Raw genomic sequence first — 26,582 nt, 5'->3', positions numbered from 1 at the left:
GATCAAAATTTTAGCCCAGTAAGTCTGATACCAAAGTGAGCAGTCTCTCCCCTTTGCCTGGACTGGTTAATTTTGCTTTGTCTCCATCAGAGCCTCCCTGAGTGGTTCTATACTACCGACATAACATTGGTGAGGAGATATGGGGGGCTGAAGGACCTCACCCCTCCCACATACCCAGAATCCCCAGGAGGGAGCCAGGAATTCAGAGCCTGAACTTTGTGACTTGTATGCTCCGTCACATTATTGCCTTCACCTAGGAGTGGCTTCACATAATCATGGGCGGCACTGCACACACCATCATTATTCTACAGTGACAGTCAAAAAACACAGTGTTACAGCCAGGGTATTCAGATTCACACAGGCTGGCTGTACCTTTCCATCTCCCAGGTGGTGGTGTGTGCAGCCAGCAGGGGTCGCCGGTACACCAGGAATTCCTGCTTTCCAGGTCTGTCTCCTTAGGGCCCCAGCAGGATGGAAGTGTTCCTCCTCCTATGCTCTTGTCTTAAAATCTCCCACTGATCCCTCCCCTTCCCGGTCTTCCTCTCCTAATCCCCCAGACCTTGTAGGTTTCTGAAAGTGAGGTGAATAGTTGCCCCTCAAGTAGTATTCTAAGTTGCTGAACCTCAACCCAGACCAGGGGTCAGGGACTCTGGCTGTCAGTTTTACTTTAGGAATAGCCGGAAGTGCCAACCTTTTGTTCAGCCTTGGTTGATTAGGACCCTTCCCTTCTTTCATCGCTTCTCCAAGACCAATCTAGCCTACTACACCCTGTCTTGGCCATCATTTTCTTGTCTCAACATCCCTGTATGCATTTGTCCCAGGCATGCTTAGATGACCAGGGTCCCTTAACTCCCTCATCTTGGGAGGGCCTAATAATGAAGCAGAAGGCAGATTTATCACAGAGTGATCTCTGCTAGTGGTTTTGGATGACAAATCATGGTTTGTGGAATATAGGAGAGAGGCCTAGGTACCCTGTTTCAAGCAGAATGGAGGGGCTTGTGTCTGTTTTCTGTAGAAAGGGGGTCCAGACAAGCTATGGAAGCAGCTGAGGCTGACTTCTGGGAGGAGCACCTCTCAGCTCTTTTCTGCACCTTCCCCCTCCCCTGCTGTAGCAACAGTGCCCCAGCTTTTCCATCCCCCCATGTCTCTGCTACCCCCTCCCTCTCAACTCTTGGAGCCCAGTGATTGGCGGCTGCCTGCTGCAGGGCCGGCTAGGTTTATGGCTTTGCGGCAGCTGGAGAGAAAGCAAGGCCAGAGACAGAAAAATGGAAATCAACCAAGAAACAGAGTACGATGGAAGAGTAAAAGGGAGACAAGGAGACAGAGAGAGAAGCAAAAAGATCCCAAGAATGTTAGAAACCCAATACCAAAATGACGAGAGGGACAGATTGAAGCAGAGATGGACACAAAGAAAATTATAGAGTTGCTGACAAAAGATGAAGGATATGTACTAGGGATGATGAGAGATACGCACAGACAGAAAGATATTTGGTTAAGTCCTGAGAAGAGGGATGTGCAGGGCTTTCCAAGATGAGGACAGAAATTCTGAATAGAAGGAAGGGGACTGGATGTCTTTAGGAACTCCCAGAAATCATTCTGTGACACAAAACAGGTTGGAGCATCTGCTATTGCTTCCAGTGCTCCCCATACCTGTGCTCCCATTCACTCACGCTAGCCTCTTCCACGTTCACACTCTACTGGAGCTTTAAAACTATTGTAGAAAAGTCCTCCTGAAGGATAATCTGTGGCCCACGTTCCAGTAAATGAATGGGAAAACTGAGGTCTGAGATTTGGAAGGGATTTTGGTATTGGAACTACTCTTTGTTGAACATGAATTAACTTGTAAGGTTGTTAACTCTCCGTCATGGCACCTCAATTGGCACGTAGCACATTTGCCATATAGTTACTTCTTTATACGTTTTATTTTTATTTATTTTTTTGCTAATATAAGCTCCTTAACGGCAAGATCTGTGCCTGCCCTTCTTTGTGGCTCCCCCCAGTGCTTTGTTGGTGTTGATTGAATGAACCAATGAAAGCCCCCTGGAGATGTTTGTGCAGAAGTTGGATGACTACCAATGAGGGATGTGGTCCAGGGAATTTCTTCCCTGAAGGAGAAGCTGGAAATACATCTCTAAGAGCCCTTTTGGTTTTGAGGTTTGAGTCCATATATATAGACTGGAGTTTACTGTGTCTTTCCCTCCTTCTTCAAATCTGAAGGGTAGGAAGCAAAGTGGGAAACCCCAAATGACAAAGTATCTATTGTGAGCCAGCCTCTGTATAAGGCATTCTGCACACATGATCTCATTTAATCTTCCCAGAAACAAACTTTTCCAGGTAGATATTATCTACATTTTGCAGATCTAGGCTCAAAGAGATAAATATTTTGCTCCAGGTCACATGATTAGAAAGTATAACAAACTAGGTCTGTGGGATTAAAGTCTGGATGCTTTCCATGAAACCATGCTTCTACAAATTGGATTTCCAGTTTCTCAAAGGAGGAAAGGCAAAGAAGAAGTTGATACTTGGAGGAAACAGGGGGAAGACATGGCTTGTAAATTGAGGTTTGGGAGAGAGATTCTGAACTCGAGGACGGGAAGAGAAAACCTACTTTTGTGAGTTAGAATAGGATATCTCTGTTCTCACATTAGTATCAAAAGACCTGAGGAAATAAAAAGGGTCAGAGATCAGGACAGGGAAACCCTGGAGATGGATCTGAAGTCTCTGCCCTAGGTTGTATGGTTGGGAGTATAGGGTTATGGCATTATTTATCTTTCTGCTCAGAGACATATTGGTAGTTTGGGAGTGATTAAAGAATACGGGGGTGTCTAGGCCCTAGGCTGTTGTATCTTATTCTGTGGTAAGGTTTAAGCAATGCTATGCAGTAGAAATTTAACATAAATCAAATATGAAATTTAAAAATTTCTAGGAGCTAAATTTTAAAAAGTAAAAAGATCTAGGTGAAACTAATTTTAAAAATATATTTTATTTAAGTCAGTATGTCCAGAATGCTATCATTTCAATATAAACAATCTAAAATTGAACTGTATTCTTTTTTTTCTAAGTTCTGATTCTTTGAAATTGTTATCTAGTTTACTTTTTGTAGTATCTCAATTTGGACTAGCCACATCTCAAGCATTCAGTATGGTAGATGTTGTGCTGATGGTTGCCCTAGCAAACAGTGCAGTCTTAGGTTTTATGTTACTTTAGATGCTGGGTGTGGTGGCATATGCCTGGTGTCCCAGTTATTCTGGAGGCTAAGGCATGAGGATCACTTGAGCCCAGAGTTTGAGACCGGCCTGAGCAACAGAGCAAGACCTTGTCTCAAAAAAAAAAAAAAAAAAAAAAAAAAAGAATTAGAGTGTGCCTCATGCCAGGATAGCTAGAAGCAGCAGGATTTTTTATATTGGAGTCACAGACATCTGAGGTCCTACACATGATTTTTCTTAGACCTTGGTTCAGGGGCCCTGGAGTTTATGTGAGTCTGAAGACATATTCCCTAATCCTGCAGATCAGAATTGTGTCCCTGATTGCTAATCCTGTGGTTTCCAGGAGTCATTTTCCTGGCTGCTCTGCTGAATTGGCTGCTTCTAGCTCTCTCTTTGACCCAACTCTTCTGAGTTGTTTCCTACCTCCCTGACTGATCCTTCTCAGTTTTCTCCATAACTCTGCATTCTTCATACTTCCCTTCTTTATTGATGTTCTACTGAGTGCTGCCCTTGGCCCTCTTACCCTCACTCAACCTATGAGACCTGGATAATCCTTTTTAACTTTAAATTTTTTTTTTTTGGTGGTGCTGGGGATCAAACCCAGGCTTCATGCATGCCATGTAAGCACTCTGCTACCACACCACACCCTCAGACTTTGCTTTATTTTATCATCTTTACTTTCAGGGATCTTATATATCTATTTTGCTGCACACTCTCTTGATCCCTGGCTTTAAGTATCTATCTAACAATTACTACTACTATTGAACCACTTTCTCTTTTGGAAGATTCCCCATTGCTTCCAAAAGGCAAATTTGCACCAGTCACCTTTTCCTCATGTGTATTTCTCCATTAGCATTATTTATTTAGTTAATGGCATTATTAGTTATATGACCTTTGAAACCAAAAACCTGGAATCAACTTTACTCCTATTCATTTTCCATATTTAATTATTACCAGGTCCCATTAATTCTGCATCCTAAATTATTCTTCCTCTTTTCCCCTTGACATTGCCTAAGTTTCCCCTTGACATTGCTCACCACTTTTGCTTTGGTTATTACAGTAAGTTCCTAACTTGTTTCTCTGGACTTCCATGATTTGGCAATAGAGTGTAAGCTGCCTGAGGGCAGGCATTCCTGTCTATATTTTTTTATGCTGTTTCCTTGGTGCCTAGAGTGGTACTTGGCACATAGTGGGCACCCAACTAATATTTGTTGGGTGAGTGTATGAGCAAATGTCAATAGGCTACATTTCCAGCCTCATTACACACTTGTGTCTGATCCTAACTCAGAAGTCTTACCTGAGTGTTTACATTTCTGAACAAGTTAGATCTTTGCATATTTTGTTCCATTGATTCATCCTTTAAGACTCAGCCCCATGTTGTTACCCATGGGAAATTTTATCTTCCCCAGTCTTGGTGAAGTACCCCTGCCCCAAGTTTTACCTCTGTAGTAGCCTTTATCTTGTTTCCTTGTGTTTGGTGATTTACATAAACCACAGGCTTTCTGAGGGTGGGGTTTGAAACTATTTTCTCTTTATTCCCCAGCATCTGACCCATAAAGAGCAGTCTGTAACATTTCTTGTGTTAATAGAAACATTTCTCTTTTTTAAAATATTTATTTTTTTGTAGTTGTAGTTGGACACAATACATTTATTTATTTATTTATTTATTTGCTTATTTATTTATTTTTATGTGGTGCTGAGGATTGAACCCAGGGCCTTGCACGTGCATAGCGAGCACTCTACAGCTGAGCCACAACCCCAGCCCCAATAGAAACATTTCTATCCCAACTGACACCACATTTTGTTAATTGTATTTCAATGATAGTAATAATGTTCAATCATTTAAAGCTGTTTAGTGAGTCCAGGATGCTCATTTTACTATTCTTTTTATATTAAGTATGTGTGAAAATTAATTTAAAGATTATTTTGGGGGACTAGATCTATATTGGTCCCTCTATTAGATTTTAGGACCACAGAGATGTATAAACTCAGAACTTATCCTCAAGTTGCTTATAGTGTAAACAAAAACTTGTATACATGATGTAGCATGTTTTTACAAATGTGTTTTCACACATATACTATTTGTGGTATCTGAGAAGTTAGCTGAGGGAAGTCAAGAAAGGCTTCATGGAGGAGGTGTCCTTGAACTGAGAGGAAAGTAGGTGTGAGAGCAGTGCCTGTTTCTGTGGAATGGTTGTGTTAACCTGGAGTACAGGGTTCCTCTGGGTAGGATGGGAGATGGAAAGGCATTCTGGATCCAGATGGTAAAAAAACTGACTGGCACCCTAAGCTATATATACTTCATGTTCCTGTAGGTAACAGGCAGATATTGAGGTTCTATAAGTGGAGACTGATGTATTTAGAGTCATCCTTCCACCACCAAATACTGACACATGAGTTCCTACTTGCTGCTTCTTGGTCTGACTTCTCTCTCCAGGGTCTCAAGCCCAGTCGGGTCTATCAGTTTCTGCATGGATGCTGGGAGCAGGGAGAGAACGAGATGATCTATTACAGAGGGATATAAGTAGAAAGGCTGAGTTGCCAAATACCACACAGTGTGTGGGAGGCAGAACTAGAATTGTAACCCAGCTGTCTTTCTTCCCTGCCCAGGCAGTCCATTACCATCCCGAGCTCCCTCTGTGTCTGGGCTGTGCCTTGCACATTGGGTGAGGTGTACCTTGAAGAAGGAAGAGAAATGACTCCAACTCCTGTGGAACTTCAGTGTGAAAGTGCAGATCACACACCAGAAAGACACACAGAGGGCAGAGAGAGGAGCAGCTGGAAACTCTAGATGTCCATGTTGAGGAGCCTGTGAGGGACTGTGGGGGCTTTATGGAGGGAGTGCGGTGCAGCTTTGGGAAGGTAATAGTGGACAGAGCTGGGGCGAAAGGAAGGAGGGGGAGGGATCCATGAAAAAACTTTCGGAGGTGAGAATAAAACCTACACTGCGATTCTTGTGCTTCTGGTCTGACAGCTTCTGTGTTGATGGCCTTGAGCAGCTAGCCATGTGGTTCCCAACAGGGGCAGATGTGTGGCATGGCAGGGGTTGTGGGGTAGGAGCAGAGGGCTTGGGCTCCTATTTCTGTCTCTTTCTCTTCTTTTGCTCTAGGGGCCTGCCCTACTGGAATCCAGGGATGTGTGGGTCCCAGATTCTTCCCTCCCCAACCTCCCCCAGACATAAATCACAAGTGATTTCATTAAATGCACCTCCTGCTGGGTATGTTGGCTCATAATTCCTCTCTGATTAACCCCCACTACCCCGGCAAGTTTATAGGCCAAGAGAGGGAGGGGGAGAGGGGAAGGGTAAAAGGAGGGATGGGGGGAATCCCAGGCGGGTGATGGATGCCTCTGTCAGCCCAGCTCGTATTTATTAATAGTTTTAATACGGGAAGCAATAAAGGAAGAGAGGGATTCTATTAATTAAATCATTGTTATAATTAACTTTCATTAAAGGAGGATCAATAAAGAGGGGTTGAGATGGAGAGAGGAGAGATCCATTATCTCTAATTTCCTTGGAAGGGATTCAGGGAATGAGATGGTGTTGCTAGGAGACAGAGACGTGAGGGAAGAAGGAAGGATGTAAGATGTCATCCAGGTGGGGCTGGAAGGGGGGCGGACAGGAGGGTTTCAGGTAGATAGAAAGAGGGAATGGTGGGGATGGTCCACTCAGGAGCCCTAAAGGGAACGGAAGGCTGTAGATAAGAGAGCTCTCTTGGGATGGAGAACAGGGGGGCCACAGGCATGTGCTCACGCAGGGCACTGCTGAGAGCCTTGGTGAGCACACAGGTCCTTAATAAATGCTTTATGATGCTGTGGATGTGTCTAGCTCGTGAAGCTGGTTAGAGTGGATGGATGTGTTTTTGTGACTGTGGAGTCACAGAGTGCACTGCGGGTGTGTGAAGACGGCAGCGGAGGGAGAGGAGAGGCAGGGTTGGGAGGAATAGAAAATTTTCTTCAGAGGTATGGGGTTCAGGGTGTTTTTTACTAAGTGAGTGCTGAATGATGTTCACTCTTGATGGGAGTAATGCATGTCCTCTGGCACAAGGCACAGAGATGGCTGCTATGGTGTGAGCAGTGGAAACCTTGGCCCCACTCCCCAGGCGCGCCCCACCTGACGCTCCACCCTGAGCAGGGCCCATCAGTTTGCCTCCTCCCCGCTGCACTGTGATCCAAAACAGACCTCCCCTTTTGGGACAAGAGTTCTTCTACCTGCTATTCCCTCCTGTGCCAGCCCCCGGCCCCCAGCCTGTTAGGAGGAACAGTGAGAAGATGACTGCTCAGCAGTTATCTCTGCCCCTCTCCCCCACACCCCCGGGGTCTAGGAGTCAGGCCTGGACCCTCTTTGCTCTAGTCACACCTCCTATTAAACACACATTTTATGACAACGGTTACACATATCATATAAATATATTTGTCCAAACTACATATAAGAGGGGAGGGATATGGCGGGAGGAGGAAGTTTTTATTGCTGTGGGGGACCTTGAGAAGGAGGAGAGGCCAGGAAATGAGGACACCTGGAATCACTTGTTCCCCCATCCCTCACAGAAGGCACAAATACATTATTTCTTTCCATGTAAGGATATGGGTGTATGTGGGGGGTTGGGGGTGGCAGGAGACAGACAGGAATCCTTAAAAATACAAAACGAACCTCCAAACTTAATATCTAAGGCTATGGGAAAGGCTGGGATGGGGTGTGGAAGTCAAGTGGGGAACAGAAAGAGGAACCACTGAAGCTGAGACCCAAAGAGGTCATGATGTCCACACTGCTGCCTCTATACAGGCCCCAGAGAAAACTCAGGTAAGCAAACATAAATCCCAAATAAGAGAAAGTATGGCGCCACAGGAATTGGCTTTGGGGCAACAGAGAGGGGAGTGTGTAGGAGCCTGTGTGTGGTGGCTCTAGATACCAGGAGCCTCTGGGGCTAGCAGTGGACAATTCCATTCCCAGAGGGGAAGGTCTTCTCCATCCTGGTTCCTCTAAAACCGCTTTCAGGGGATAAATGCAGCCACTGCTTCCAAGAAGGACCCCTGCCTGGGACAAAAGGGCCAGGCGGGAGAGGATGAAGTTAGAAAGCTTGGGATGAAAACAGGGCACAGAGGAGCAGTTCTTAGGGAACAGAATATTATGGAAACTGGTGTGATGGAAAACAGGTATGAGACCCAAGTGTGTGTCTGTGCATGAGTGTGTGCATGTGTGTGTAAGTGTATATCTGTGCATATACTAGAGAGTGGGGGAATCACTCAAAGGTGAAAGGGTCCTGGGTGCTGAAAAAGAAGTGTCCATCCATGTGGTCCTCCAGGGCATCCTTGTCACTCTCAGCAGGGAAGCGCTCCTTACAGATAGGGCACTCCTTCCATGGGGGGGTGGCAGGGCCCCCGGTGCTGGCCTCTGACAGGGGACCCACAGTAAAGCCACTAAAGAGGGACAGAGGGAAAAGGAGAGGGTTAGTGTACTCTGCTGCCGCCTTGACCTGCAGACCTCAGGGAGCAGGACCCCCAAGCCTTGGCCCAGATCATCCTGCTCCTCACGCAGCATCCTGGTTGTTTCCGTCCCAGCCTCTCCTAGGGCAGCTTCCTCCCCACAACAGTGGAGCCTTAGTTTTCCAGATCCCCATGGCCTCTTTTCTTGAGGTCCCGCTGATCTCTCTAGTGCAGGACCCATCCCCCAACCTCCTGCTCTCCTCCCTCCATCTCCGTCTGCTGCCTAATGAGGCTGAAAATGAGGCTGACATCGTCCTTCATCTTCTTGCTCCAGCAGAGAAGGATGACAGCGTCACCCCCTCCCTGCCCCGAGCCCATCTCATATCCAGGCAGAGCTGGGGGCTTGATGATAAAATCTCTCTTCCCCACACTCTGCCCTCCTGACCCAGGGAAGAAAAGGGAAGGCAGAAGGGGGCAATTTGGCACCTGAACCCCCCTCACATCCCTGGGGAGTCCCCCTCCCAAAGAGTTCCCCAGGGAAGTCAGGGAAGAGGGAAAACATCTCAGGTTCAGTCAAATAGCTGCTGGGTCCCACTTTCCTTACTGCTTCTATCCCTGGGGAACTTGATCACCTCCCTTTCTCTCCCAAGGAGCCTAGGTACCTACCTGGTGGTTGGGGAAGGGGTAGGGGCAGGAGAGAGGGGATGCAGGGCAATTTGGGCTCCACGGAAGATGGTGCTAGAACAACACAGAAGCCAGTTAAAGGCAGGCCCCTGGCTGCATTGCTAAGGCAGGGGAGAGATTACCTGGAAGTACTGGGTGATTTTCTATGTCAACCACACCTGCATCTCCTCCTTTTGGCTGAGGCCAAGAAGGGAAGGTTGAAGCAGGGCATGGTGACTATTCACATGGACGCTCTTTCCCACCAACTTTGTCCCCTCTCCCCTATGTCTTCCTCTTCTGCACTCACCTGGCCATGTCATAGAAGGCACTGCCCAGTTCAGGAAGCAGCAGGTTGGCCTCCTCACCCCCACTCTGCACAGCGGCCATCAGGACTGATTTTTCGTCCTCAGCCTCCTGGGGACCAAAGAGATAGGATAGGGTTTGGGGTGGTGTCCAAGGTGGGGGAGCAGCACATGGGGACAGATCAGGGAAGAGAAGGATGGGACAGTGGGCAGAGGGCTGTAGGAAGAGAAAGGCAGGAGAGGCATTTTGATGGGAGCAGGTGGTTAAGAGCAGCAGGGGCTGGAAGTGAGGACTGGGCTGGACTGGGTTTTGGGGTGGTATCCGTTGGTGGCCTTGAAAAGAGGCTGTGTCTGCCTCTTCTCCCCTGAGAACAAAAGAGAGCCCTGGAGGCTGGGGATGGAGCTCAGTGGTAGAGTGCTTGTCTAGCAAGCAACAGGCCCTGGGTTCCTCCTCGGCTCTGCAAAAACAAAAACATAAAAGAGAGTGCCCTATGGCACAGACTTCCTGCTGTGGAGGCTGGGACTCCTGGGTGTATGTGGCCCTACCCACTTCTTACTGCTTCAGCTCAGGCTCCCCTTACTGCTCACCGAGTCAGAGCTACTGTCCTCAGCTGGCCCTGAGAGGTGGGGAGCAATGGGAGCCGGCTGGCTGATGACAACCAGGGGAGAAGCCTCTCGGGGCCCAGCAGGAGAAGAGCTTGGGTCTCCACGCTCACACAGGCCATAGGGCGGGAGCCTCATGTCTTCTGGGGACTCATCCTCTGAGTCTGTGAGAGGCGCTGGGCAGCCTATAGGAAAAGAGACAGGCAGAGAAAAAGAAGGATGCATTGCTAAAGGACTAGATCAGCTTGATCTCCTCTGGATGAGGGAGATAGTTACACTAAATAGGGGCCAGGGCCTGGGAAGGAAGAAGGCACTTCCTTCCTCAACAAGGGGAGGAGGAGTGGGAAGAGGTGTCACAAGATTGGGAGTATACAGACTCAGCCCCGCAGTGGTCTCCTCATCCTCTGTGGCAGCATCCTCATTCCACTTCTCATCTGCCACCTTCTCCAGGCGGGCCTCCAGCTTTCTCATGTACTCTAGCAGTTCCTGGAGTTGGGGAGGAAAGAGACAGGTGCTTGAGGCTGGGAAGATGCTGATCTTAATGGCCTAAATGGCCTCTGCTGGCTCCAAGATGAACTCCTCCCTCCTCAGGATGAGGCGCCTTCACCATAGGTAGGGGAACATAGGTTAGATTTCCTTTCCCAGGACATTTCCTTTACCCTGACATCCCTCTCTTCTCCCGGTGATTCTCCCCTGCCCTGCCAAGTCATTTAATAAGAGGAGCCTGGGTCTCCTTTCTAGCCTCTGGGCCCTCTTAGAGATTCCAGTTTCTAAGCCAAGAATTGACAAGAAAATTCAGAATTTCAAGCCCCCACATCTTCAGATCTGGCACCCAGGAGGCTGAGTTCTGGTTCTCACCTGCTTTTCTACCTGCAACTGCTCTTTTTCTTTCTGGAGCACACGCAGGGCGGACCGCAGCTCTGTCAACTCGCGCTTACTCTCTGACAACTGCACCTGAGGGTAAAGGGCCAGATGGAACCTGGACCTAGAATGTGAATCCAAGAACTTGGGCTCTGGGATCTGGCTCAACAATCTAGAACCAGGTCTCCCCCACCTCTGCTCTGACACACACAGTGCTCTTCCTCTATGAGATCTTTGTTCTGGCCACAGAGTCTCAGTCTCTGCTTCTTGAGTGTGGACATAGAAGATTGTCCTAGTCTGGGGTATAGAGGCCTTGGTCATACCAGGGGAGCACTCTATAATTCTCCTAAGTCACCCTTTATAGGCCCAGATGTGGGCCAAGAGCAGATATTGCATATTCAAACCAAGAAGGGCTGGGAGGTGTGCAATTGAGGTGCCACCTAACAAAGAAGCATGCACCTGGCATGTCTGAGCCCACACTCAGGACAGTGAAGGAGCACAAATGCCTCAGGAGGACACAGATGGGGCTCATGGAGGTCAGGTGCCTCACCAGGCTAGAATCCTTTTCCCGGGCCAGTTCAGTCTTGAACACTTGGTTCTGGGTCCTCTCCTCCTGAACTGCCTTTTCCAGCCGAAGGATCTCTGCGCTAAGCTTCAGGATCTTGTCCTTCTCTGCCTGGGAGATGGTCAAAGGAATGGGAGGTGAAGTCATGAAGGAAAAGGGACACCACTGGCAACAGCATCATCTCTCACCATGTCCCTTCTTTTGTTGAATGGAATGGTTGAGCCACTTTCCCTTCTTACCTTCCTCATTTCCTATACCCCCTGATGAAGGATAAGGACATGACAGCAAGGTGCTGTGCTGACTGGGAATGGACATTATGTCAGGGCCTGGTACCTACGACAGTAATGTTTCTGTACCAAGGAAGATAATCAAGGAAGATAACTAAGGAAGGTGCTATGGTGATGGGGATTGGGATACCCTGGTGTGGATCATGCCTAGAAAGCAGTGTATCTCCACCTTCCTCCAAGCCCCTCCTCGTCCCTAGGTATTCTTAGATTCTCCCAGAGGGCCTGCCCATATGTAGGAGTCCCCATAGAGGTGGGGGCAGTAGCCATGAGACTTCCAGGTCCCCCTGCCCTTCTACCTCCACACTTTGCAGCAACCCTGCCCGCTCCTTGCTCCACTGGCATTTTTCCTCCTTCAGGTGCAGACTGAGCTCAGCCAGCCTGCCGGTGACTTCAGCCACTTCCAGGCGGCTGCGGTGTAATTCCGCTATGGTGCGGTCCCTGGCTCCTGCTGCACTGGCCAACTCCTCCCCAAGAAGGGCAGCCTTCTGCTGGCTTGAGGCTGCAAGCTCCTGGGCTCCTCGAAGCTGCTCCTTCAGGGGTTCCAGCTCAGCCTCAGGAGAAAGGAAGAGATGGAGGTCAGAGTTCCCTTGGAAACATTTATGAACCAGGTCCCCACTCCCCACTCCTGGCATTAGGGCCTAGGACTGTGTTGTTTAGTCTTTAGCTGTATCTCTTCCCCTTGTCTCTGGCCACCAGACTTTTCTACAACTAGCTTTTTAAACATAAACTGCTTCCTATTGCCTGGGGGTCTTCATTTACCACTCGCTGCTGGGCCTGGCCTAAGGTGTCCTTCATTTGGGCCAACTTGTCCTTCAGTCTCTGGGCCTGAGCACTCTGCTCTTCTTGCCAGCCCTTGGCCTCCTGCAGCTCCACATTTAAGCGGTGGTTCTCCTGTTGTGCCATTTGGAGCTCAGCCTGATGGAAGTGGAAAGAGGTAAGAAAAGGGGTCTAAGTGTTGGAGTGAACATGGAGAGGGTGATCTCTGTCACTGTAATAGAGGAGAAGGTTCCATTTCTTAGACTTAATACAAACTCAAATGCTCACCTCTTCCTAGCCCTACTTGATTCTCAACTTGTAAGAACTTGAACTTGAACATCCAACTCCCAAACAAGGATTTCCAACATCACAACCTGGGGTCTTCAATGTGGATGTCTCACATCTCACTTCTGCTTTCCCATTTTACGTTGTGTGTGTGTATGCACATGTGCATATGCACGTGTGTTACTGGTGACTAAACCCAGGGCCCAAACATGCTAGGCAAGTGCTCTATCATGAGCTACGTTCCCAAAACTTTTTATTTTGAGACAGGGTCTCACTAGATTCCTGAGGCTGGCCTTGTTCCTCCTGCCTCGGCCTCCTAAGTCATTGGGATCACAGGTGTGTGCCAATGCACCCAGCCCTGATTTTCGACTTAAATCAAAACCCAGTCTGAATGTCCTGCCAGCCCCTCAAACTCAACATATTCTATCACTCACCCTAGTCTTTTCTACTCTTACTCTCAGTAACAAACTAGCTCCCAAGCCACCCAGGCTAGATACCTTGGTGCCACGCATGGTTCTGTTCTCTCTAGTTGCCCACCAAAAAACCTATTGCTTCTCCATCTTCTATTTTACCACTGAGATATTTCCCCAGCCATTTTTATTTTTAATTTTGAGGCTGTCTTGCTAAGTTGCTAAGGTTGGCCTTGAATTTGTGATCCTCTTGAGTCTGAGATTACAGGCAAGTGACACTGTGCCCTATTCTTTTTAAAAAATTTAATTCATTAATTACTTTTTTAAACCCTGGGATGCTTTACACTGAGCCACATCCCCAGCCCTTTTAATTTTTTATTTTGAGTCAGGGTCTCACTAAATTGCTCAAAGCCTTGCTCAATTGCTGAGGCTGGCCTTAAACTTGTGATCCTCCTGCCTCAGCCTCCTGAATCATTGGGATTATAGGCATGTGCCACCAGCCTTGCTTTCTTTTTTTATTACTGTTGCAACCATATTAGCTTAGGCTCTAGTCATTTTTTGCTTGGTTGACTGAATAACCTCAATAACTAGTTTATTTTTCACAAGGCAACCAAATTAAACTTTTCTTGGGGGGTACCAGGGATTGAACTCAGGGGTACTTGACCACTGAGCCACATCGCCAGCCCTATTTTGTGTTTTATTTAGAGTCAGGGCCTCACTGAGTTGCTTAGCACCTCACCATTGCTGAGGTGGGCTTTGAATTTGCAATCCTCCTGTCTCAGCCTCCCGAGTTGCTGGGAATACAGGTGTGCGCCACCGTGCCCATTTTCAGATTAAACTTCTTTAAATATAATTCTTTAAGTACATATCATCCCTGCTTGAAAACTACCAATGCTTCTCACTGCTTAAAGAATTAAGTCAAGATCCTCTACAATCTGACCTAAGCCTTGTCTCAGACTCTTCACTCACACATTCACCTGCTCTGAATATGTATTCTGGTCTCTAAGCCTTTGCTCCTATCTCTCCCTATTCTTAAAGCAGCCTCCCTTTCTCTCTACTCAAATTCTACCCATTCCTCACTTCTGAGCAAAGAGTTTTCAAACCATACTCTACAGAAGTCCAAAATTCTGAGGAAGCAATTGAGGGGTTCTGCAAATATTTGATTTGAACTTGTTATTATTATTTTTTAAATATTTATTTATTTTTTTAGTTGTAGTTGGACACAATACCTTTATTTATTTATATGTGGTGCTGAGGATCAAATCCAGGGCCTTGCATGTGTTAGGCGAGCACTCTACCGTTGAGCCATAACCCTAGTCCTGAACTTGTTATTATTATTGTTATTATTTTCAGTGCTGGGATGAAATGCAAGGCCTGGTACATGCTATATAAGCATTCTACCCAAATTAGATTCCAGCCCCAAATTGTTCTAACTTTTTTGAAAATTATGTTTAAAAATAGCACATAGACTCACAAGTTGACATACTGAAGAAGATCACCAATCCATCAATTTGTGTTTCTAGGTTAATTCATTTTTGTGCAAACCTCAGAATAAAATTTCTATTGTATTTTCTATTGAAGTGAAGAGTAAACTGAGACTGTAAGATGAACAGTTCAAAAACTGTTACCGCTTGCACCTACTTGTGTGGTGACTCAAGGTGTTCTCAATGTTGTACAATCCAAACAGAATATAGGAATGCATTGGCTGCTAAGGCTGACAGAACAGTCATCCATAATCCTTAATTTCAAAGTTTGGTATCCATCAAACTTACTTAATTGCTTTCATTACCTTATAAATTAATGTTTATGTTTAAATTCATAAGAAATAAATTTATAGTAATAAAATATTGCTTTTATTTATTTAGTGAGGTTCTATATAAGATGTAAAACTTCATTGGGGATGGGGAAGATGGGGCTCTACAGCCAATAATATTTGAAGCAGGAGTCTAGTTCATGACTTCCTTTTAACAGCCTTTTCTAATGTTTCTAAGATATGCTCTCATCCAACTCTTTGGAGTCCCATAATACTGTATTAGATTTCCCTTGTGACATTCCTTATATTCCACTTTCACTGATTTCAATCTGGGTGTGGTACTATGTTCTGAAATAGAGTGCCCACAGGGTCTTCTTCACATTTTTGTCCCAGCACTCAGAAAGGGCTCCATGAACAGCTGAGAAAGCACACCAGCTCTGAGCCCGTGCTTACCTCGTTTTGCTCCTTGTCTGCTTGGACTTCCTTCAGCTGCCCCAGGAGCTTCTCTTGTTCCCGAGTCAGGGCCTTAACTGCGTCTCTGACCCTGTGAGTGGGGAATGACATGTCAGATCAAAAGGTCATCCAGAGAAGGACCCAGACTTCTGTCCTGTGCTCTTCTTCTAGTGTTCCTGCTCCATTTGGCTCCAGATGCTCAAGTCCCCCAACAAAAGGACCCAATTCCAAGTCCCAAGAACTCAAGATATCTGGTTCTTGAGCAAAACTGAGAAATGTAACCATTTTCTTTTTAAGTTATCACTTTTAAGGAATGTTCTGCTGAAGGCTCCCTATTTTTACTCAATTGAAAGACTAGAATCCAGTTTTTTTTCTAGATCAAGAGCAGTCACTATTGTTTATAAACTTTTGTTCTAGATTAGAAGTTGGCAGACTTTTTTGATAAAGGGCCTGAGAGTAACTATTTGAAGCTTTGCAGGCCATGTGGTCCCTGTAATAATTACTCAACTCTGCCACTGTCTGTGAAAGCAGCCATCGTATACAGTAAGTAAATAAGCAGGTATTATAATAAAGCTTCACTTATGAACACTGGGATTTGAATTTCATGTAATTTTCATATCACAAAATATTATTATTATTTTAATCTATTCTTCAACCAATAAAACATCTAAAAACCCATTCTTACTTATGGGCTGTACAAAACCAGGTGATAAACTAGATTTGGCATGTGGGTCATAGTCTGCTGACCCCTGGTCCAGATAGTCCCTGAGAACATACACATCGAGTGTCTCCTAAAGGCAACACTAGTGTATCCTAAAGAAGCCTCTTATATCAACTCACTTTTTATTCTGGGCCTTGGGCAGAAGAACTTTTTCCTTTAAAGAGTTTTTAAAAATATCAAATCTACCAGTACTGAAAGAAAATTAGTATATTTGATCAATGAAAGAATTGGAGAATTTAACCTGGTAAAAATTTAAAGGACAAACATGGAAAATAGTCAATATTTATGCTATTTGGTAGAAATAACAGTTTTCTGAGAGAAGAAACATTTATTCTTTATAGCTCCAAAGATCTAACCCAGGACCCATTGGTAAGGTACATCAAGGTAGAGTTTGGTCCTATACATAAGACTAAAGTGTCAGCTGTCCAAAATTGAAAGAGGCTGTCTCTTCAGAACGACCTCCTCTAATATACCTTACATTACTCTCAATGCTAATATTCTATGATTTTTTCTTTCTTCAGGGCTGAGAAACAAACTCAGGGCCTTGCTCATGCTAGGCAAATGCTCTGCTACTGAGCTAAATCCCCAAGCCCCTAAGATTTATACTTTTTTTCAAGGGAGAGACCCAGATTCCTGGATCACTAGCTCTAGAATTTCTTAAGTGAAAACAGAGTCTAATCCTATCTTTCCTGTGGTAAAATTTGAAATCCATCCTTTCTTATCTTGCATTGACTATTCTACCCATTCTCTTCTTCCAAATCCTCCACTCCTAGGTCTTGCTGAGCTTTGGCTGCACAATAAATGGTAATCATAATTATTTCTGAAAATAATGAATACTGAATAGCATTTGGAAAGATGAAAAAGAGCTAGGTAGAAACACTGATGGTAGTTGAAATACTCTGAGTGATGTTGAGAAGAGACAGAGAAATAAGGTGAGACAGAGATTTGTCTGCCTGCAATAGGAGGCTAGAGGGTGGGGGTCCCAGGAAATAAAGGGCATAAAAAGGGGCAGAAAGTCCCCTAACCTGTCCAGCTCCACCTCCTTTGTCAGCACTTTCTCACTGATGGTCTGAATGTCATCTTCCAGCTCTAGGATGCGTGCCACATGGTCTCCCTGTTGGCGGCTCAGGATGTCCCTCTCTTCTGTGAGCTCCCCATGGGACCGGGAAAGCCCCTGGAATTAAAGGTCCCACAGAAGAAGAGGGAGGTTGAGACTCATCTCTCAAAGAAAAAGACAAAGAATTAGGAGGAGCACACATATGTTAAACTCCCACCCATCCACTGCCTTCCCTGAAAAGCCTGCCCAGGACATTCCCTCACCTGGGAAGACAGCTGGCCCATCTTACATCCCCATGGTCAGAGAACCAAGTCTTACTACAAATTTGGGACATATCTTTTGTATTTCAGTTTAAACCCACTTGTTAGCCTTAAGTCTATTTTCTTGATGTCAGAACCATTTTTAAAGCCCACCAACATCTCCTTCCCTCGTGTTACTGGGTTCCAATTTCAGATGCTGGGTGAGCAGCCAAGCCCAGCCCTTGACCAGGCCCAACTCCCACCTTGTACTGCTCTGTCAGCTCTGCATGCTCCTGCCTGGCAGTCACCAAAGCCGTGTCAAGCTCTTGCACTCTGCTCCTCAGCTCTGCCACCTGCCCCTCCAGCTGCAACTTCAGCTGCATCAGGTCATTCCGTTCTTGCTGGCTCTCATCCAGTTGGTTCTACGGGGGCAGAATGAGAAGAGGGTGTGTCTGCAAAGCACCCATTATAAGGCCCCATCACTCCCCAGATGCACTTCAGGGTTGGGAAGCCATGGCAATATGAGCCATGAAGGGGTGATCAGGTGAGGCTGCAGAGTCCCTGTCCACCACCTACTCAGACACACCAGTCGGCACTCTTCTGCCACCCCTCTTACCTTCCCACCCCAGGTCTGGTACCTTCTTCACCCAGCAGCCGCAAAAATCCCATGTCTGGCCTGAGGCACAGACAAGAGCAGGGAGGTCTCCTAAGTTTACCCAATCTGTTCTAGACTTGGAAACACTTGGGTCAAATCTCCAGTACAATGTTTTTAAAAATATTTTTTCAGTTGTTGATGGACTTTATTATTTTTTTTAATTTATATGCAGTGCTGAGAATTGAACCCAGTGCCTCACATGTGCCAGGAAAGCCTCTGCCACTGAACTACAACTCCAGCCCCTCTCCAATACAATTTTTAATAGGTATATTAAAACAAATTATTGAACTCCTCTGAGCCTCTGCATCTTCATCTGTGATGTGACCCCTTAATCTGGGTTGTTGTGAGGCTTAAAATAAGAGTAATGATTGTGAAAACAGAACACCAAGTAGGAGCTCACACATCTCTGACCTAGGTGAGGTGTGACCATCTTTCTATTCTTGGTTTGATTCTATTTATTTATTAGACTTGGGATTCTAGAGGGCAGGAATTTGTCTAAATCACAGAAAAGCTATCCACTCTCACCTTCTGAGCCTCCTCGGCCCTTTCCTCTCATCTGGGGAACAAATGTGCTCCCACCTTGCCCTGGCCTTTGCTTTCCTTCAGGAATGCTTTCTGGATAATATCTGCCTCTGCTCCCTAATTCTTCTCTATTTGGCCCACTGGGAATATGATATAAGCCACATGTATGTTTAAATTTTCCACTAGTCACTTAAAAAAGTAAGTAAGTGTAAATGTAAAAGTAAATGTAAAATTAATTTTATAATGTTATCTAATCCGGTCTAAAATATTATCATTTTGACATGTAATCAGTATAAAAATTATTGGGATATTTCACAGTCCTTTTTTTTAAATACTAAAAAATAGATTATATCTCAACTTGGAGTCATCACATTCAAAGTACCAAGAACATGGTCAGCGCCTGTGGTACTGGATGGGAGAGGTCTGGGCACTCCTATATGCTCTGCCTGCTCACCTGCCCAGGAGACAGGCCTCATCCTTACTGCTTCTCAGTGGCCTCATCTACCCTTTGGATTTTCCTCTAGGGCCTAGGGCAGGATGTAGTGCTCACAGAAGGAAGTCTCAAAAAATTCTTACGAAATTGTGAGTCACATGGCCTGTGAGTGGCTTGCTTTCCTGATTCACAAGTCCATGTCTATGACAAGGTTGAAACTGTCCACTGAGCTACATATGTACCTAGCAAGGTTGAAACTTTCTTGACAGTAAAACTCGGTGAGATCTTTAGTTGAGGCCATAAATGAGGGGAGAGGGAAGTGGGAAGGGCCCCTTACAATGTTCTCTTCCCCTCCCTTGCCCACAAGCAAGTCTATTGCTCTTTTCTCACTTGAAGCACGGTGGCCTTGGGGACAACCAGCAGGATGTCAGAGCCTCCATCAGCCTCCTCCAGGGTCACCAGCTCATCCATGGGCCTTGGCTCTCGGAACTGGAAGGGAGGGCTCTGACCACATACCCGGCCCTGGCGGTTCACATATCGGAACTGGTAGAGCTGTGCTCCTGGTTTGGGCAGGTAGCTGGCTGTGGGAAAAAGAGTGGACCCAGAACCCCAGTATGATCCAGGATGTCAAGTGCTCTGCAGGTCCTTTCCTCATTTAATGTACCACATTTTCTATTGTTCTTGGCTCCAGACCCTTGCTCCCTAGCCCATATACCATCTCTCTCCTCCCACAGATTATTTCTGTTCCTTGGACACTCTCCTTCCTCTTTCCCAAGCCCACTGCCCCCTGTAATCATCATCATAATGCTAGCTGCCATGTATTGAGTGCCCACCTTGTACTAAACACTGCACTAACAGTTTTACCTTAAATCTTCATATTGTGCCTACAAGCCTGGCATCCCCATTTACTGTTAATATAACAGAAACAAAGAGGTAAGTAATTTGTCCAAGGCCCAACAGCCTTACAGAGCTAAGATTTGAACCTAGGACTTTCAGAATCTTATGACTACCCTCCGCTCAATACATGATGCTACTTCACCTTCTTTTCACCCGCTAGTTCCATAAGGGGAGTTCCTTCTTTGGGTAGGTGGTGGCATCAGATGCCCTCTAAAGATCCTTCTGTCTCTAAGTCCCTGTCTCTAAGTCTATTCTGAGAGCTCTGTAACATATATTCTCATTAGAGTATCTTTTTTCTTTTCTTTTTGAGTTGGGGGTCTTACTATGTTGCCTGGGCTGGCCTCGAACTCTTGGGCTCAAGTGGTTCTCCCGCCTTGACTCTTGAGTAGCTGGGACTACAGGCATGGGCCACTGCGTATAGCTCGTATTCGTATTATAGCATTCACTTTTCCTTATCCTCTGTGCCTTTTACATTTCTGAGCCCGGAACCCTTATCCCAACTTCTTTTTGGCTCTACCCTCCCAGTTTTCCATCTTCCCTTATACCTTGGAATTGAACACTGGCATGGATAGGAGAACCATCAGTGGTACTATCAGGCACTGAAGACCACACAAACGTGTGGTAATCCCGAACACAGGCAGCCTCGACCTGTGAAAGTCCAAGATGGGAAAGGGGTGTAGCAATGGAACTACCATCTAAGGATGGTGGAGGGGCTGAGGGATGGAACAGGGTGTAGGTGGTGTTACAATGTCAAAGATAATAAGAGATAGGGAAAGTGGGGGGACACTACTGTGTAAGGAGAGAACAAGGCTAAGATGGAGAGAAGGTGAGTTTGCTGAGAAGATGACCTCTATCATTGGTGACATCTTTCTCTCTTCTTCCCTATCAACATAAGGAATCCAAGAACCTAGTCATTCCCCTTATTCTAATCAACCCATGTCCCATAAACCTGAGACAAGAGGGGTTTCAGAGTTACCTTGAAAATGCCAATCCAGTCACTGGCACTGGGCATGGTGCCTGGTGGGAGGGTATAGTGACATTCCACCTTGGTGTTGGGGATGTAGGTCCGGGCAACATTCAGAAAGTTGACTCCTCCCCGGGACAGTGTCCGGCTTAGTGATGATTCTTCCATTCTGCCCTCAAGATATCTGCTCTCCTATGAAATAAAGAGTTGAAAAAGTCTCTCCACTCTACTCCCATCACCCCAGCTCTATCCATACCCAGCCACAACCCTGTCACTATACCTGGAGATGAGGGTATACCTGGTTTCCAGCCCCTGAGGGTTATGGGACTTTTTAAAGGTATAACTCTTTTTTAAAAAATATTTTATTTTTTAGTTGTAGATGGGCACAATATCTTTATTTTATTTTGATGTAGTGCTGAGGATCGAACTCAGGGTCCCGCACTTGCTAGGCAAGCGCTCTACTGCTGAGCCACAACCCCAGCCCTAAAGGTATAACTCTTAATCTCTAGAACATAGGTCTGGCCTTGCAAGTCAGTCCCCACCCTGGAGTCATGATGTACCCTCTGTTCTCATAGGCACTTCCTAGTATTCAGTTGTCTATAATTTTTACTCCCTTTTCACTGCCTCATTGACCAAGTCTCAGTATCCTAGGCTTTGCTCCCTATCAGTCCCTTCTTTTTGACTCTTAATTAACTTCCTTCAGAATTCCAGATTATTCAGTCTCCATTTCCCCATCCCATTCCCACAACTCTGGCTCTTGAACTCAAAATCCAACTGAGGTATGGGGCCTTCTCATTCTGGTCTCTTTAATTACTTCTGAGCTTGTTGACCCAACTTTACCCAGGAATGAATTATGACACCTGAAAGCAGCAATTAATCTCTGAAAGAAATAATTGAGTCTTTAGAACTGGAATATGGCTGGAGGTTATAAGGAACCAACAGTTTGGGCCTGGCCCCCGAGCTCTCAGTCCATTCCCCTTCCTGAGATTTCTACCCCAGTAAATTCTAGGGAAGCAGAAGGCTTCTTCTCATCCAAGAAACACTGGCAAGGGGAGGATATAAGGAAAGACAGGTTCTGTCCCTTAACTTCATTATTCCAGGAAGTCAAGAATTCTGGAGGCGGCAGCTTCAAGGGTGGAGTGAAACACTCAGCAGGAACGTGGTAGTGTGGGGAGATGGAATGTGGGGGCCTGGAGCCAGGAAAGCCTCACCCCTGGACAGGGGACAGGCTGGAGAGTGGGAAGCAAGGGGCCTTGAGAAAGGGAAATGTATATTTAGTGTTAAGAAAAGGAAGAGATAGTTAAAAAGAACCTATCATTCTTCTTGTCTGCAAGAAGACCTTGCCTGAAACAGGACTGGATACCTACTGGTCTGACTGGATGTTAACCCAGTTATAACATTTCCTTCTCCATTTTATCTCTGCTCCTCTTAGATGCAGTGCTAAGTGCTCGAACCTGTCATCTATCTACCTTGGTAGTTGAAGACATGCTATGGGATGGGGTTTGGAAGAAGGGATGTTCCAAGTAGCTGGGGAGAGTTAATTAGAAAATATGGGGGTGGGGTGAGGAAAGCTGACAATAATAACAATCCAGGGAACTCCTCAACCAAAGGCTGTGAGCCATGCCTCTTCTCTCCAGCCCACTAATCTGCCTCGGGTCAGTTGCAGCTGATGTGTTCAATTAGCCATCATTACTGGTCACGTGCATGTCCCAAACACCACAAACCCACATCAGACTGAAAACAGAAACTCAGTGGAGAAGAAAAGGTGGGTCAGCAATACAAAAAGGTGTACATTCTTCCTCTAAAATAGAGATTGAATACAGCTTGGATTTTTCAAAAAATCCCTGGTTAAAACTAATCCATATTTTCTCCAAATATATTACTTCTGGGGGGAGGGGGAGTGTAAATTGTTTCGAAAGATCTACGCCTGAGGAACCCCTAAATACTCCCCACAAAGAAGATTCATAACAGCTGCAAACATTCTTCCTGTCTGAAAAGTTCTGGGCACCCAAAGTATATGTGGTTAGATTCTGATGTTCACATGGGTATGGGTGTCAGTGTGTGTGTGTGTGTGCGCGCGCGCGATCCCTCCACTCTCTAGGGCTCTAGAATGCCTTGACGTTTCACAACTTGGAAGTTTTTCCCCTCGGAGATTCTGCGTAGTGAAGGCCTTTGGATTGGGGTGAGAGTGGGGTTTGTGAGGGTCAAACCTTGTTTGGAAGAGAATAAGTAAAAATTTCGGCCCCCTCAAACCCTCCGTAAATGTATCAAGCTTTATAAAGAAGGCCCAAGAAGAGACTGAGGACAATGAGGGGGACCCCTTGCTCAGGGGCCCCTTGAAACCAAGAACACCCAAAACGTGGGGGTGGCTTCTCCAGTACGTAAAGTATTAAAATCCAAACGCTCCCGCATCCGCCTCTACAGTTCCCTTGGATTATCCTTTCACAGGCTGGAAAGTGGGGTGACGCCCCCCCACCGTAAGACCACCCCCCGAATTAGGCCAAGTTTCTTACCCCACAGGCGATCAGCTGTTCCCTCACCTTTCACCAACAACAAAAACAGCACTCCGACTCCAGGAGGGGCGGGGGAGAGGGGACGCGAGGACTTCTGGAGTATGTGGTTCTTCCGCGTCTGGTTCGCAACTAAGCTTGCTGCTTTTAGGACTACACATCCCAGGATGCTGCGCTCAAGGGGGCGGAGCCGAGGGCGGTGGCTCAGCGGCCTCCGCGCGGCCTTCTGGGAGGCGTAGTCCTCGTTTCCGTGATGGTCCACGAGGGTGTGGCCACCAAAAGACTTCATGGCCCATAATTCCTCAGGAGGGACAGGCTGCGCTAGTGGTGGCTTCTGGTTTGTAGCAAGAACTGGAGGGAGGTGTTGGGGAAAGGATTTACGGCTCTAATGCGTTCTGCCTGTTGCTGTACTGTGGAAAGAATGCTCTCTGGGATTTCTTCCTCTTTCTGTATTCACAACCACCTGTGAGATAGGTCTAGTGTTATGCACACTTTACAGGAGAAGAAAATAAAGCTCGTGACGGTTGAAACTGTCCTGATCCTTATTCGGTGTTGTCATTGTACCACTGCTGGTCACCATTTAGGGCACGAGAAATTCAAAATTGTGGCAGTAGTTTTCTCTTTGCTCAAACCTCAGGGACACATCTTGTTCTACACTGTTGACCATTTTCTTGTAACTTGAGGGTTGCTGTGCTAAGGGGTTGCTGACAGAACTCCCACACCCAGACAGGGCTCCCCTAGAGTGGCCCCTGGGTCTAGGAAGAGGATGTATTGCCTGAGGTGGTGGTGGAAGCCGTGGAATGAGAAACATGATGTTGAATAGGGAACTTGGTATAATTCAGGATCTGTCACCACTCACAAACAAGCCACTTATAGGGGCCTGTTTGCCCAAGCATTTTAACTGGCTTAAATTAATTAGGATAACAATACAGTTCGTTGTTCTGCTTTTCTGTGGAAGAAGTGAAAGATTTACACTCCTCCCACACCTCAAGTTGCATTAAAGACTTGAGCATCCTTTCCCCCTGTCCGCTTCCTACAAGTCTTTATTCAGAGGCATTCAGAGTTATCTCCCTGTCTCTGTGTTAAGGGATTACAGTCTAAGGATTGATTTTTCTCTTCTTAGCTGCCTGCTTTAATTTTCTGCTGCACTAACTTATGGGACTTCTGCCTTTCCCGAGTTTTTTTTTTTTTTTTTTTTTCCTTTTATGACTGAATAGGGTATCTGGTGCCTGCCCTTTGGTGCCTTTCATCTGAAGATCTCCAAGCACTTAATAGGTTACTGGGCTGTACAAGCATTAAGGTGACGTGTCTGTGTCATTAGTCAAGATTTACGAGTTAGGGAGCAAGCTGCTGGATGAGGAGATGGCTTGAAGTCCTGTGGTGGGCTAAGAGTAGGGCCTGTTCAAGGACCCACATCTCAAATGGATTCATGGTTTTCATTTTCCACTCAAAGTAAAGGCTTATAAAAAACAAACAACAATGACAAAAACCAAAAACAAATGCAGAAATCCTCAGTCTCAAAGCTAAAATGATAGTAACCTATTTTTTGGATGCCTGCAATGTGTTTAATCAGCCTCATTTTATAGTAGGCCCTATTGTTATCCTCATTTTACATAGGATGAAATTGAGGTGCAGACAGTTAAGTGACTTGCCTTGAGTGGTAGAATCAGGACTTAAGCACAAGTAGTCAGTGTACCATGTTCACACCCAAGAAATTCCGGTATGTGTTATTATTTATTGATTGATTTGTGGTGCTGGGATTGAACCCAGGGCCTCTCATGTGCTAGGCAAGCTCTACCATTGAGCTACTTCCCCAGCTCTTTTACTTTTATTTTGATATAGGGTCTGCCAAAGTTCCTGAGGCTGACCTTGAATTTGTGATCCTGTTGCCTCGCCCTCCTAAGTAGCTGTGATTACAGGCACATGCCACCACACCTGGTTGGTATGTGTTGTTAATTCCCATTGCTCTAAGAACAGTGCTGTTAATCAGGCAACAAGTATTCACTGAGCATTTATGTGCTGAGTGCAAGGCACAGGTAATGTGAAACAGATTTATCTAACAAATATGTGTCAAGTACCTTGCTAGGTAGTCAATAAATCTTATTGAAAGAATGAATATAAAATATAGATATATGAAGGACAGATTGGATTTGGATAGTTTGGCAAGATAAGGACTGGAAAGGGCAAACTTGGGCTAGGGTTGTGGCTCAGCGGTAGAGCGCTCGCCTCGCACATGGGAGACCCAGGGTTCGAGCCTCAGCACCACATAAAAATAAATAAGTGAAATAAAGGTGTTGTGTCCAACTAAATAAACATAAAAAAAGGGCAACCTTATTCTAAGTTGAAGCAAAGATTCAGAAATGGAAATGGATAGTGTTTATCGTAGTCTAGAGAGGTGCAAAAATTAGCATATTTTTTAAAAATAATTTTTTTGTTGTAGATGGACACAATACCTTTATTTTAGTTTTATGTGGTGCTGAGGATTGAACCTACTGCCTTCCACATGCGAGGCGAGCACTCTACACTGAGCTACAACCCCAGCCCATAGAAAATTAATTTTAATTCTTTTATTATAATATTTATTTTTTAAATATTAAAATTGTGGTTGGACATAATACCTTTATTTTATTTATTTATTTTTATGTGGTGCTGAGGATTGAACCCAGGGCCTTGCATATGCTAGATGAGCACTTTACTGCTGAGCCACAGCCACAGCTCTAATTTTAGTTCTTTAAAAAAACTCAAATTATTGGTAATGGCTGTATTGAGGAGAACTCTGAAGAAAGAGTGCTGGGGCTGGGGTAGTGGCTCAGTGGTAGAGCGCTTGCCTAGCATGGGTGAGGCACTGGGTTCAATCCTCAGTACCACATAAAAATAAATGAAATAAAGTATTGTGTCCAAATACAATTTAAAAAAAAGAAAAGAAAAAGAAAGAGTGCTGGGACTAATTAGTAATGTCTGCCATGTACTCTATATGGAAGATGTCAGTTGTAGTAGATTGATATTGTTTGGAGTTATG

The 26,582-nt window shown here is 45.6% G+C and overlaps 1 protein-coding gene across 4 annotated transcripts; it reads right to left on the bottom strand.

Moving 5' to 3' along the window:
• Nucleotides 1-7,594: 7,594 nt before the first annotated feature.
• Calcoco1 (calcium binding and coiled-coil domain 1) lies at nt 7,595-23,666 on the bottom strand. 4 transcript variants are annotated; one of them, XM_027949751.2, is made up of 16 exons: nt 23,567-23,666; nt 21,066-21,245; nt 20,635-20,737; nt 19,583-19,773; nt 17,846-18,004; nt 17,312-17,460; nt 15,566-15,656; nt 12,668-12,823; nt 12,205-12,459; nt 11,607-11,732; nt 11,054-11,149; nt 10,573-10,681; nt 10,181-10,380; nt 9,598-9,704; nt 9,294-9,365; nt 7,595-8,621 (listed from the first exon to the last, which is right to left on the bottom strand). In XM_027949751.2, exons 2-16 carry the CDS (start codon nt 21,219-21,221, stop codon nt 8,444-8,446), a joined length of 2,148 nt encoding a protein of 715 aa, XP_027805552.2. In that variant the 5' UTR covers nt 21,222-21,245; nt 23,567-23,666; the 3' UTR covers nt 7,595-8,443. The 4 variants fall into 4 exon arrangements, with proteins under 4 accessions (XP_027805552.2, XP_027805553.2, XP_027805554.2 ...); XM_027949752.2 differs by lacking the exon at nt 9,294-9,365; XM_027949753.2 differs by having other exon boundaries at nt 8,613-9,365.
• Nucleotides 23,667-26,582: the final 2,916 nt, after the last annotated feature.

Source organism: Marmota flaviventris, chromosome 3 (genome assembly GCF_047511675.1).
Source record: "Marmota flaviventris isolate mMarFla1 chromosome 3, mMarFla1.hap1, whole genome shotgun sequence".
In the NCBI taxonomy this organism is placed as follows: Eukaryota; Metazoa; Chordata; class Mammalia; order Rodentia; family Sciuridae; genus Marmota; species Marmota flaviventris.
The sequence above is the reverse complement of the archived record's forward strand: the minus strand, read 5'-3'. Positions and strand labels throughout refer to the sequence as shown.

Excerpts from the sequence above, each read along its gene's own strand:
- Calcoco1 (XM_027949751.2), bottom strand. The coding sequence starts at position 21,221 with ATGGAAGAATCATCACTAAGCCGGACACTGTCCCGGGGAGGAGTCAAC. Across the intron at positions 11,150-11,606 it reads GGGAAAAGGATTCTAGCCTG|GTGCAGTTGTCAGAGAGTAA; the intron begins GTGAGGCACCTG and ends CTTTACCCTCAG. Across the intron at positions 10,682-11,053 it reads AGTTGCAGGTAGAAAAGCAG|GAACTGCTAGAGTACATGAG; the intron begins GTGAGAACCAGA and ends CCCCAACTCCAG.